We start from the raw sequence: 13,790 nt of genomic DNA on the forward strand, positions 1-13,790 counted from the left end.
TCTGTCTAGAAAGAAATCGGATAAAACATTGATTTTCTATGGTTTTTATTGAAATATTAAAACTTTAAGATGAAATGTTTTTATGATGTGAATAACTGTATATCTTTATATTATTATCTGCTCCTGATGACATCATTAAATCTGGTATTGACCAATCAACTGCTAGTATTTTATCTTCATGACCAGTCATATCATAAAGCGGAGCTTTGGGGCTGAAAAATAGATAAAATAGTGATTTATAATCTGAGTGGGAAAACATTTTGCTTTATAATAACGACTCTATTTACAAAGTAAATTAGGTCAGAAGGCCGTTGATGAACAAAATAAATAATAATGTAAATCATTATAAAGAGAAATATATATATTGCAGGAGGTTATCAATAAAACATAAAAATAATTTGAGAACTATTTACAAAAAAAAAAAAAATAAGGTTTAACATCTTAAGTTTTTGCACCAACCAGGCTAAAGACATGGCATACACTGTGCTATGGGTGGAAATTACTGCCTGGACAACATTACAACAGAGTCTCCGCCCACTATTTGTACAATTATCTCAGGTTGGCTCTCAACTATTTACAAAAAAATTAATCAAACACACTGCCATACCATCCCAATAGATAGGGATCTAACACCAGTTTACGATATATTATCTTAACTTGATGTTGACTACATAATGCCCACGAGACTATATATTACAATGTATTAAATATGTTTCACTCTCTGGGAGCTGTAGTGGCTCAGTAAGTAAGATGCTAACTTGCTAGCCTAGAGTTCATTGGGATTTTCCAACACGGTTCCCACTTGTCAGTGTTGCAAGACAGAGGGTCTGACAAGGACAGTTGTCTAGTCATTTGGATGGTACAAAAAAAAAAACAAGGTCCTGTGTATACACAATCATGCACATAGAAGATCCCTTAACAGATGGAATTTGAAATTAAGAATAGGATGTAGGGCCGCTGTCCAGGCAAAATTTCCCACATAGCACACTGTATGGTGTAAGCCCATCTTCATTATCCCAGTCGGTGCAGTAAAGTAGGACGTTAAACAGCATTTCATTTTACTCTCTAATAAATCAGTAAAATACATTTATAAACACTGTTATTACAGGTTAACTGTCCTACCTTCTTCTATCCCATAATTTAACAATACCATCATGTGATCCAGATATAAAATGATTATCATTGGTTGACGACCAGGCCACACCTACTATCCATAATTTATGAGATGTGAATGCACATTTAACAACTGCACCATCTTTAAACAAAAGATAAGATAGTAGTTCAATTAAAAGTAAAATGTAATTTATTTTCTCTTAAGAAATTAAAAAGAATCTAATTCAAAATTAAAATTAAAAATCTAACTTTTCATGCATTTCAGTTTTCATTAGACGGTGTCTTATTCAAATAGTAAATATCTTTTTGTTGACTTCTGTCACTTAATCACTTAGACCACACTTTGTTAGCTTCGTATTTGGTCAATCTTGCTTTCTTAAATTGTAACCTCCATAGGCAAGCCTGGACATAAAGCACCCTTAAAGATATTGTCAGACACAAATCAACACACAACATATTTTTTATAATAGAAATATTGTGTGATAATTTGTGTCTGACAATGTCTGTAACTGGTACCTTATATCCAGGCTTGTCCATAGGCCATTCTGTGAGGATAATTTATTTCTGTGTAGCTAACAGAACTGGCTTCACCATGACATTTGTACTTAGTGTAGTATAATATATTAAATTACCTGTTGATCGTGGATCATAAAGTCGTATGTGTCTGTCTGAACCACCTGCTATAACCATTCCATTTGAAGGTGAATATGATATATCAAAAAAAGCTTTTGGTCCTTGCTGAAATATAAACAGGTTTATAGTTTATACATTTACCAATAATTAATGTTTAAAATAGGCTATAAGAAAATCTTGTCAGGCTTTACTAAATAACAACTGACACAGACCAATAAAATACACTCAGTTCTCAACAAACAGTGCTGGCTGGTGTTTATGGAGATGCACGGTTGTCAGTCCAGAACGTCCCAAATTGCCAGAATTGCAATCAAGTGGCACGAAATTCAGTTTCGACAACAGAGGTGGTGTGAGTAGAATCGTGACGTAATTAAACACAACCAATATGTTTCAGCTGTCATGTTTGGTTGAAATATTTTCTTATGTAGGCGGCGCATGCGTTGTAGTCAAAAATACCCCCTTTTCATTCAATTTTCAAAATTTTGGGGATTAAGAGAATTCAATTTAGTGTTCAATCGGATATCCCCTAAGTATATGCAAGAGGGGGAGATAATAACAAATGACCAAGATTGGTTGCAAGATAAAATGGAAGAGCACTGATGTAAACATTTTGAAATTCAATAGAGTTCTTCCATAAACAATTATGTCCAGAAGTTTGTATTTACAAGATTTCATAAATTTGAATGTAAACTAGTGGGATAGCCCTTCAATTTGTGATAATCTAATTTGTATTTCTGTCCAATTCAAAGCTTACTGTTTTATTTTGATCATGAGCGTTCAATTTACCGATGATTGTTCAAAAAGAATGTCCCATTTAATCATAAATGATGATTAAATTATTAGCTGAACCACCCAATTTCTCAAATGTGTTTAATTGCACATGGTATTCATTTTTGCTCACAGTATTCTATTTAACGTTCCCCATGCAATTGCAGATCTGTTTGCTTTTTCTGCTTTGATATTCAGATTCTATTACCCAGGTTTAGAAAATATAACAAGGTTTAAATTCTGTGTACATCGTCCATATTCTCTAATAAATGAGTATATTTGTTAAATACTGTTTGATCCTCTACTTCCGAGTTGTAGATATAGACATATAAAAACACATAATCTTTAACAAATCTCTACTCCCTATTTATTTCTACAATTCTGTAAATAATAACATACCAATTGTGATTTTTCTAGAGCTCTGTTAACATCCCAGATACGTAGTGTATTATCCCAGGATGCTGTACATACATCTGTTAAATTTAACCATTTTACTGATGATATAGCTTCTTTATGACCAGACATTGTAACGATAGGTACCTAGTAAATATAATCTACATGCATACACTAAATCCAAACCCACAACACAAAATTATTTCTTTAGCAATATTTCTTATTATTTTTGTTTTGTTTTAATGGCAGGGTGCTTTTAGATATCAAAGCTAGAGATTAATATGAAAAAAGTTGTTCTGTAGTTATGTACATTTGTTTTGGGTGTACAAGAGAGAGAGAGAGAGAGAGAGATATGCTAATGAAGACTGATAAAAGTACCTAATTAAGAAACACCTTGAAAACCGATCAATTTAGAAAATGACTATACTTCTCATAAGAGAGAGGGTTTAATGTCCACTCGACACATTTCGGGACTAACACATGGTTCAATTTTATTTCAATAATTCGCTAGCACGTAGGGGTCTTTAGCAGTGGGAGGAAAGGGAGGACCTGAAGAAAACCCACAAGGTTGGACATGCAACCCTACTCTTTGTCACGTACAACCAGGGAATCGAAACCATGCCAGTTAACTCAATGACAGACCTTATGCTACACATTGTCTTCCTTATTGAAAACTCTAGAGAACAAAGTAATAATGTACCCTAGTTGGAATAATTTGATCTGTTTTCTTCCGTTTTTTCTGTGTTGATGTACTGTCTTCTTGTTCATCTTGTTCAGAAGCAGAAGCTGGAACAGAAAATTATTTTTGTATATTTGGAATGTAAGCAAAATGAGTATGCTTGCAAGAAAATATTTCTTAACAAGAAGAATATCATGTACATGACATCAAATGACAGACTACTGACCAACTGTTGAAATTTTCTGTCACAGAACAACTTCCACAAATATCTAATTGTCGGTAGGTACCCCAATTACTGGTCAAATACTGATAAATGGATATATTACCTGTTGACCAGATCTTTAACATTTTATCCCATGAACCACTACAAAACTACAATAAAATAAATAGCATTTAACACAATAAAATAATTAAGATAGGTTGCCAGGCATAAAAACATACGCCCACAGCAGGTAAATATCATATGAGCGGTCAACAAGGGTTGTTGCATATTTAATCTTTTGTAGGTAATGGGAGGCATTTACAAAACAATTTCATACAGATCAGACTATAATTTTCGTCCTTTGAGGGAAACAAGGGCCTGAATTCTGGAAATAATATACAAATATTGTTAAAATTCAACAGCCTTTTTCGTTTTACTAATTTTAAACAATTCATATAAAATTCATACAGATCGGATGATGACTTGTCGTTTGAGCATTCACAATGTTCAACAAAATAACTCTAGACGTAATTAGAAGAAATTTCTGAAATTCAATAGGCTTCTTCATTTCACTAATTTAAATAATGAATAAAAAATTCATACAGATCAGATGATAATTTTGTCGTTAGAGTGTTCACAGGGTTCAACAAAGTCAAACAAGGGCCATAACTCTAGACGTAATTAACGGAAATTGCTGTAATTCAATAGAGTTCTACGTTTCACTAATTTAAAGGATGCATATAAATTTCATGCAGATTGGATGTTGATTTTTGTCCTTAGAGCGTCTCACTAATGTAGACAACATATATCAATTTTAAAACAATCAGATGATAAATGTGTCTGTAGAGTGTTCACAAGAAATTGTGGAAGATGGATGGATGGATGTGGGCGATGGCAATATACAACGACATTTCCATGTGGGCGTATAAAAACTATACAACAAATAGCATTTGTAACAAGGACGGGGAATTATCCTTTGTTGTTTTTGCTCAATAAGCAGATTGCTTTCCCTCTAGTAGATTGGGTGGAGCTTAACCGTGCAATAACCAGACATTTTCAATGTTATTGCACACTTTTGCTGGTTTATGCCAGTTTTAGAAGAAATCATATAGAGAAATGGGGTTGCTTTTCTGTACAATAACAACGAGCATGTTGAAGTTCCTACAATATAGTTTATAAGATAACCAATAACCTTTGCTAACATTGAATGGAAATAATTCAAGATTTACATATTAGTCACACACTTACCCTTTGATTTTCATTGTTTATTGCAAGACAATCAACACTTTCTGTATGACCTCTACAGGTCACCATACAATCTACTTCTTTCTTTTCTTGGTTCCATTGCCATATATGGATTGTCTGGTCATGTGATCCACTGATAAATAATGGTGATGTGTCTTCTTCATCTTTAAATATGAATAAGAGTTCCATGATCACAAAAATTTACAAATTTAATTCATATAGTTTTTCAACGCTTTTCAAACTCATATTTTGGTATCTGTTCTTCAATGTCAATTTGGTTTGTTTTTATCTCCTTTAGAAATTATCCAATAATATTAATTCAATTTAAGTAAATTTATATAAATAGAATGTATTAACATGTATATCTATAATGAAATTAACTAATATTTAAATATTATTAAATCAATTGGGACTAACATGCAGTATTTTTAACATTCATTTCATTTTTCGATTGCACTGTGGCAGGAATGTGGAAAACCTTGAAAACCCATCAATTTAGAAAATGACTATACTTCTCATAAGATCGAGAAAGCCACGGTGGCTAAGTGGGTAAGACGCTGGTTGGCTAGCCTGGAGTTTGCTCCCGGTGTTGGCAGAGAAAGTTCATAAGGATTTTATGGTATTGATTCCATCTGTCAGTGACGCAGGACGTTCGGATGGGATAAAAAAACAAAACAAAGTCCCATGTACACATTGCCGTGCACGTAAATGATCCATTGAGCCTTGACAGTTGGAATTCGAGTAGGCCGTAGCACCACTGTCTTGGCAAAATTTCCCTCATAGCACATAGCCCACTGTATGCCCGTCAGAGCAGAACAGTTGGACTGAAAACCCCATATCATAAGATCAAACTAAAAACCGGAATGGAGACCTACAGAGTTTTTGTTATTAGCAAATTGAAGTCTTGATGGCGTCTTGCAATATTATTTGATGTTATGAGAGGCAATGAGTGGGAACTGGAAATGGTATATCCTGATAGTCCTTCAAATACAATAGGAGTTACATCTGTTTATATACCTTGTGTTATCCATTTTACAGCTTTTACAGGTCCAGTATGAGCAGGTATTGTCATTAACTCAGTCCCATCCGTCTTCCATAGTCGTATTGTATTGTCATAACAACCAGATAAAACACTGAAATAAATATACACATATTAAATAGAGCTGTTGTTGAAGAACCTTTGTCCAAGATGGCATCTCTAATTCTATTCTCAAACCACATGTAACTTATTACCGGTAGTTTATTTCATTGAGTTAAATTAAAGATGTAGTATGCAAGAGCTAAATCTGCCTATTTAAGGTCTTCCATTTGATCTCAAATGTTATATAAATAACATTGTATATAATTAGACTCTCTAGATGGTCACAATTTTCAATGGATTGAAACAGGATCGCCACATAATAATTTTATTTCAAAAAATGGATAATCAAGACTTTGTTTATTATTGTAACAATGGTACTTGACCATCAAGACTATATTGTGAAAACTTCAAAGTCTGAAACGAGTAGTTTGACTGCAATATTCAGTATATTAATTTTTCATTATCTAGTTTGAATTAGTACTAGTATAGTAAGAACGACCAGACCTTTATCAGTACTAGTATAGTAAGAACGACCACACCTTTATCTTAATCTTACCTAATGCATTTCTAATAGTTTCAATCATTGAGCAGAAGATCAAAATATGTTTTAAAGTAAATAACTAATGGAAGTCTCCAGTCCAGTAGGTGTTTAATCTTTCTTTTTTAAAAATATAAAATTGAAATTGTGTATAAATTCCAATTAAATTGAAGAAAGTGTAGAAAGCATGTAACATATAAGTAAAACTCACTATTGACTATAACCTTGTAAACAGCTGACCCAGTCATCATGTAGAAGTGAATTATCAGGTTTTGGAGCTGGATGATGCTCTATATATTCTATTTCTAAAACATTTTCCTAAAAGAAAAAAACAAAAGTAGATCATTCATACTATATTCAATTGAATATTATATTTGCTACATGTTAAATTTATGAACTGTGGGGACAATTTCACTAATCAAATGTAAAGTCTCAAAATAACAGGCCTTTGAACATACAACAACTAATTACTTACAGTAGAGATATTTCTTTGTTCCAGGTATTCATTTAATGCTACTCTCAAAAATTCTTCATTTATCAAAAAATCAAACTTAACAGATTCATCTTCAATTTCATCACCTGTAAAAATTAAAAAAACAAATATCAAGAAATCGGGACTAGATTTAAAATTAAATAATGAAACTCTATTCCTGTTTCTAAATAATTCTCATCATTTCTGATCAAAAATATTATTTTTCATTTGTTTTCTAAGCTTAAACCAAGGACCTTTATAATACATGCTTAAACTATAGCAATTACCGGGTACATAGGTTCAGTTGACTCCACAATAGTAACACTGATATTATAATATCAGCCTGGCCATTATTTATACACAATAAGGTGCTTTTCCTCAAAATAACTCAATTATATTTGTTGTGTTTTATTTATATTTTGTAGGCAAACGTTAAGGATTCTTTTAATTCAAAAAAAAAATACAATCATGAAAACCTTTTAAAAGTCCATTTATAAGAGAGGATAATTCTTCAACACCAACTGTTACAGGAACAGAAAATGGAGTATCAGGAACAGAATATCTGAAAAACACAAATACCCATATTGAATCATACAGTTTAGTTTTTCTAAGGCTAAATATGTTTTAATGACAAGGGAGTCTGATGAAACAAATCTTCCAATGCAGTCTATTCACATCTTTGTGAAGTTTCATAACTTGACTATGTCAATCATATGACAATTTTTTGGGCATTAAATATAGTATATGAAAATAAAGCTGAAGCAATACTTTCTATTTATTCTGGTAAATCTATAATGTCAACGAAATAACACTTCAGTTGATGCCCCTAGGATGAGTAGGTCTACATGTACATGCAGTGGCGGCGCCAGCCGTCGGTGATGGGGCAAAGTCCAAGGTTAAGGGGGCAAACGCACGAGCTTGAACTAGGGGTAGGGGGCCTCCCCCAGAAAATTTTGAAAAACAGGTTGCCAGAAATGCAACCTGGCAGTATTTCAGACTCTGATCGATGAGGTAAAGTGTCAAACGAACGTACTTGCGAATCACAACGAAGTCCACTCACGAGCGTCAAAGTAGGGAGTCCTCCCCCAGAAAATTTTGAAAAAAAGACTGCCGGAAATGCTGTCTTACAGTATTCTGTCAGGCACCGATCGTCGAGATAAATAGATCTGCCCAGATACTGTTTGTCGCCTGATCACTAGTTTATCCGACTAGAGAACAAAATGTCGATCAAACGAACAGACTTGTGAACCTCAACGAGTTCCCCTTGTGAGCACCAAAGTAGCGAGTCCATTGGGGACCTCGCCAAGAATATTTTGAAAAATAGACTGTTGGAAATGCTCTACAACATGCAAGTTTATGACTGAGTGGGGATGTGGGATTTATTCACCGTAGAAGGCATTGATTACCAAAACGTATCGCAAATACTTTTTTTTATTTTCTAAAATTATTGGGGGGGCAAACAGAGGGCAGACCAGATTGCCCCCCCCCCCTCCCGGCGCCGCCGCCACTGTGTACATGTTGCAGGCCAAGGCGGGGGGCGGGGGCGAACATGCCGATCATTAAATTATTATAAATTATAATGATAATTCATGCCAATTACGGTCAAAGATCTGATACTCATTTGTTTAATTTCTCTTGTTATACGATTATATCAATCGGTTATCGTCAGATTATTCTTTAAAAAAAATAATTCTATTACTATATTTTTGTTGTTTACTTACTGAGTTTGTTTGGTGAAAAATTTAGCTTGCACGTGTGGTGTGTTTTCATCCATGATTGTTATTTATCTTTAATTGAAGAGAACTTATCTAAGGGAGATAATACAATATGTTGTCATTCATTTGGATGCAGACCACCATTAATTTCCCCATTGACTTCAATGTTAATTCAGGCCTCTTTGCCCACGTCCAACTTTTCCCCAAATTTTCGTTATGCTGAAAGCTTTTCACTACAGACAGAGGAACAAATGGTCATGTCTTTGCACTAAAATTTGTATGAGGTTGACGACCAAAATTTTGAGATACACAAACTTGAAGAAGCATACTAAAAACATAACTGTTGTTAATTCAAACCCTCTTCGTCCATTCCAGACCAAGAAATCAACCAAAATGGGCATGCAAAAGCCAAAAGGGGAGAAAGGAGACAGAGAGAGAATTGCTATAAATAGACGAACTAGGGTACCGAGATGGTGAAATTTAATGTTGGTCTGCCTCCACTTGCATTGACTTGAAAGTAAATCCATACCACTTCTAACTTGGCATATTATATAATATTTTGAGGGCATTCCGATAGTCTTAATCTGTATAATCTCAAAGAGTCCCATATGTCACATCCGATAAACATATTGAAGGGGATGACGGGGTGGGAGATGACAACAGGCGCGGATCGGGACAGGGAACGGGGGGGGGGGGGTCCGGGGGCTCTCCCCCTGGAAAATTTTGAAAAATGAACCCCAAATATGCGATGTGGTGGCATATCTGATTATAATCTCTGTCAAATAATATATCTCATAAATCGATTAATTTAGGTCAGAACCCCGACCTGCAAGTAATTTACAACCACCAACCTGTAAAATTATCATATCGTCATATTATTAATTTACGTATTATCATTGTATCGTCAAGAGTCAAGAGAATTTAACTGGTTAAAAAATGGGACTAGTTGAGAAAATTTTGACCATTTTATTAACCAGTTAGGAATATTGAATAAGTACTAAAGTAGCACTCATATTCAACCAGCAGACCAGCTATCATCAAATTTTGCTGAGGCCTTAAAATTAATTTTTTTTTTTTTTTTTTTATTTGGGGGGGGGGGGGGAGTTACGAACCATCGGCAGACGTTTCTGGCGTATCCCCACGAACAGGGTGCAGGTGACTTAATAATTGGTAAATTTGCGGGCGACAGTGTCGGATGAATCCGATGAAATTTTCGGATGAAATTCGGAATCCCCATTGCAGGATTCCGAATTCCGGCCCACACCCAGCACACCCGGCCCAGAAAGTCTATTATACCAGCCCATTCCAGACTCCAGTGATAGCGTGGCGGCCCGTTAAAACCACCGGCCACATACAACATGATCATCATCGCTCCATGGCCGGTCCAATACCCCCCCCCCCCCCAAATATAATGTTCAGCAGAAAAGGTTTTTTTTAGACGAATTGCCTAATCCTCCCCTGGATGACAACAGTTTCGATTTTTTTACTAGGCCGGCGGTTGATACCAATGGCCAATGACGTTATTTTAATAGTAGATATCTGTTTACTTCTAAGTTCCCGATCCTTCCGCCGCAAAATCATCAATATTCACCAAATCTTGGCAGGAAATGTAAACCAAAACACTCATCTTCGATTCTAGACTGACCATAAAGTCAATAAAAATTACATTTAAACGTGATTATTGCTTGCTGAAATTTGACGAATGTAGTAACGATCGGCAAAAACTTCACAGATTCATGCACTCCTGGATTGGCAAGAAATACAACACTAAGCTACCAGCATCTGAAAATTCTAAAACATTAGAAGATCGATAAGATTCGGTCGGATCTACAAATCTCTTCTTCAGCCACCCTGGATAATACCCCTACTTTTAGTGGTGAACCGCTTCTTGAATTCAGTCTTCATTGAAAAGGAAATCTCTGAAATAATCCTTTCTTCCAAGCCCACAACTTGTATTAACGATCCTATTCCAACTCATATAGTTATACAACATTTAGATATTCTTCTTCCAGTTATCACAACAAAAATAAATACTGGTATAAAAAGTGGAATCTTTCCTGACATCTTCAAACAAGCAGTTGTTCGACCACTGCTGAAGAAAGACAATTCAGATTCGAATATACTTAAAAACTTTCGGCCGATATCAAATCTTCCCTTTCTCTCAAAAACATTGGAGAAGGCTGTTTACCTTAGGCTTCGAGAACATTTATCCTCTAATTATCTGTTTGATAAATTTCAAACTGCATAAAGAAAAAATCATAGTACGGAAACAGCATTACTTTGAGTAGTTAATGATATTCGCTGCGCTGTGATTGCGGTAAAGTGGGTTCCCTGGTGTTACTGGATTTATCTGCAGCCTTTGATACGATTGACCATGACCATAAGTTGAAAACTCTCGAGACCCATCACGGTATTCAAGGACCTTGTCTAAAATGGTTTGCATCATACTTAAATAATCGAAGTCAATCATCTGTCATTGCAGATGCTTTTTCGGATGCAGTTGAATTAAACTGGGAAGTTCCCTAAGGCTCGGTGCTCGGACATGTTCTGTTTATTCTCCAAACAACTAGTGTATCTCATATCATCAGCCAACACAGCCTATTACATCATTACATGACACTCAGATTATTGATAGTTTTTATCCTTGTGACTTTGACCAGTCATTTCAACGTACATCAAATTGCACCCAATCTTTAAAAGGCTGGATGTCCACCAATATGTTGAAATTAAACGATGACAAAACTGAAGCTATCATGATTGGATCAAGACACTCATTATCAAAATCTGATAGATCAACTTTGAAAATAGCTGACTCAGAAATTAAACCAGCCAACAAAGTTAAAAATCTGGGTGTTTACATCGATTCAGAACTCTCCATGGAAGTTCAGATTAATTATATCTGTAAAACCTGTTTTTTCCACCTCCGCTCTATCAGAAACATTCGTCATCTAATATCGAAGGACGCATCTCATACTCTGGTTCGATCACTCGTCGAATACTGTAATAGCTTGTTATCTGGAATACCCCACAAACTGATATCAAAACTCCAAACCATTCAAAATACTGCAGCTCGAATCATCAGTCGATTAAACAGGAACTCACACATCACACCCACACTCAAAGAACTACATTGGCTGCCAATTAAATCAAGAATAGCTTTTAAGCTCTTGTGCCTTGCGTATAGTGTTTACATGGAACTGGACCTTCCTATCTAGCAGATCTGTTATTACCATACTTTCCCGGACGTCCACTCCGTTCTAAACAGGAACATCTTCTTACAATCCCAAAATATAAACTCAAATCATTTGGATACAGATCGTTTGTTCATATTGTGCCTGTTTTGTGGAATTCATTACCGCTGAACATTAAACTGTCACCCAGCCTAGAAACATTCAAAACTAACTTAAAAACTCATCTATTTACGGCCTATCATGGCACCCAGTCTGTGTAGCGCCTTGAGCATGCATACTAGCATGGAACTGTGCACGATATAAATATACATATTATTATTATTATTAAAAGAAAAAACGGTTGCCAGGCAACGAAACATACACCCACGACAGTCAGCAGCTAATTCGTCCGGGTGTCAACAAGGGTTGTCTCATATTTTTTTCTTTTGTCAGAAATGAAAACATTTACAACACACTAAAATCTGATTACGAGTAACAACCCATTTGGCTTGTATTCTATAGTTCTATCCTATTCTAACATTTTTTAGCATACAAAACATTTCATAATCATGGGTTAAATTCAACGTCCAATGGAAACAAACCAGATCATTTCGAGACTTAGGATGGTCAATTTTATTTCAATAATTCGCTTGCTCGTTGGGGTCTTTGGGAGAAAACTGGAGAACCCGGAGAAAACCCTACTCTTTGTCACGTACAACAGAGGAATCGAACCACGTCACTGATCCAAATGGTCTAAGGCTAATTATCTCCGGTTGTGCTAGTTAACTCGTCCACATGCAAAGTCGTCAACAGTTAAGTCGTCCACAACCGTTTGTTAAGTCGTCCACAGGGCATTATAATTGGTATGTCGTCCACAACTAATGATTAAGTCCTCCACATACTGTTTGAATGGCACTTAGTAATTGGACACATTAAAATAAACACAACAGTTCTATGGATAGCAATTACTATATTTAATTAAAGCTACGTTGAAACGTAGCTTTAATTAAATATAGTAATTGTTATCCATAGAACTGTTGTGTTTATTTTAAGTCCTCCACAACTAATACACATATTGTGGTCTAAACTGTGTAATACATTATAAAATAAATCACAAATCAATGGAATATATGGACACTGCATGCTTTCTTTTAAAGGTCCTAAGTCCGTAACTCAAAATCCTCCAAAATCTTCGACATCGAAAACACGAATTATTGGTCAATTTAAATCAACATTGATGATGTAAACTTACCGGGAAAAGATGAGCTTCTGATATCCGATATTTAAGGTAAAATAAATTTTTTAACATTGGTACACGAATCGTATACCATAATGCGCTTCAGCCCCAGTTGTATTGAGAGACTCGAGGGACGAGGCTAGACACATTGCACCAAATCAAATGGAGTTATGTAGACTAGAATAACTAGACGCTAGAAATTTGCACTCGATTGAGATTGACGACTTATTTCGCCGAACATAACTGATTTGAAATTGGAGTCAAAACGGAAACCATTAAATGTAAATCAGTTTATATACATTCATATTACAGTATTATATGCGTTGCGACCCACTTTTGTGAATTTCTAGGTCCCAAATGTTAGCGATTTAGCTCCTTTAATGTTGGGTTACTTGTGGCGCCAGGTCTTAATAAATAATTCTGAACATGAAGATTTAACACGTGTCGAAAAAGTGGCTACGTGCAATTTTATTCTTTGATCTGTTATATCACGGGCCAATTCTGTTATAATGAAACCAACCTGCATGAAAAGGAAGAAGTTGGA

At 35.1% G+C, this 13,790-nt stretch overlaps 1 protein-coding gene across 1 annotated transcript; it reads right to left on the minus strand.

Moving 5' to 3' along the window:
• Positions 1-28: 28 nt before the first annotated feature.
• On the minus strand, positions 29-8,950 carry LOC126832304 (ribosome biogenesis protein WDR12). Its single transcript, XM_050563049.1, has 12 exons — positions 8,846-8,950; positions 7,601-7,686; positions 7,128-7,231; positions 6,864-6,970; positions 6,051-6,166; positions 5,037-5,197; positions 3,913-3,958; positions 3,608-3,693; positions 2,914-3,054; positions 1,746-1,851; positions 1,123-1,255; positions 29-212 (listed from the first exon to the last, which is right to left on the minus strand). Exons 1-12 carry the CDS (start codon positions 8,896-8,898, stop codon positions 65-67), a joined length of 1,287 nt encoding a protein of 428 aa, XP_050419006.1. The 5' UTR covers positions 8,899-8,950; the 3' UTR covers positions 29-64.
• Positions 8,951-13,790: the final 4,840 nt, after the last annotated feature.

This window comes from Patella vulgata, chromosome 9, assembly GCF_932274485.2.
Source record: "Patella vulgata chromosome 9, xgPatVulg1.2, whole genome shotgun sequence".
Classification (NCBI taxonomy): Eukaryota; Metazoa; Mollusca; class Gastropoda; family Patellidae; genus Patella; species Patella vulgata.

Excerpts from the sequence above, each read along its gene's own strand:
- LOC126832304 (XM_050563049.1), bottom strand. The coding sequence starts at position 8,898 with ATGGATGAAAACACACCACACGTGCAAGCTAAATTTTTCACCAAACAA. Across the intron at positions 1,852-2,913 it reads CTCTAGAAAAATCACAATTG|CAAGGACCAAAAGCTTTTTT; the intron begins GTATGTTATTAT and ends TTTATATTTCAG. Across the intron at positions 213-1,122 it reads AAATTATGGGATAGAAGAAG|CCCCAAAGCTCCGCTTTATG; the intron begins GTAGGACAGTTA and ends TCTATTTTTCAG.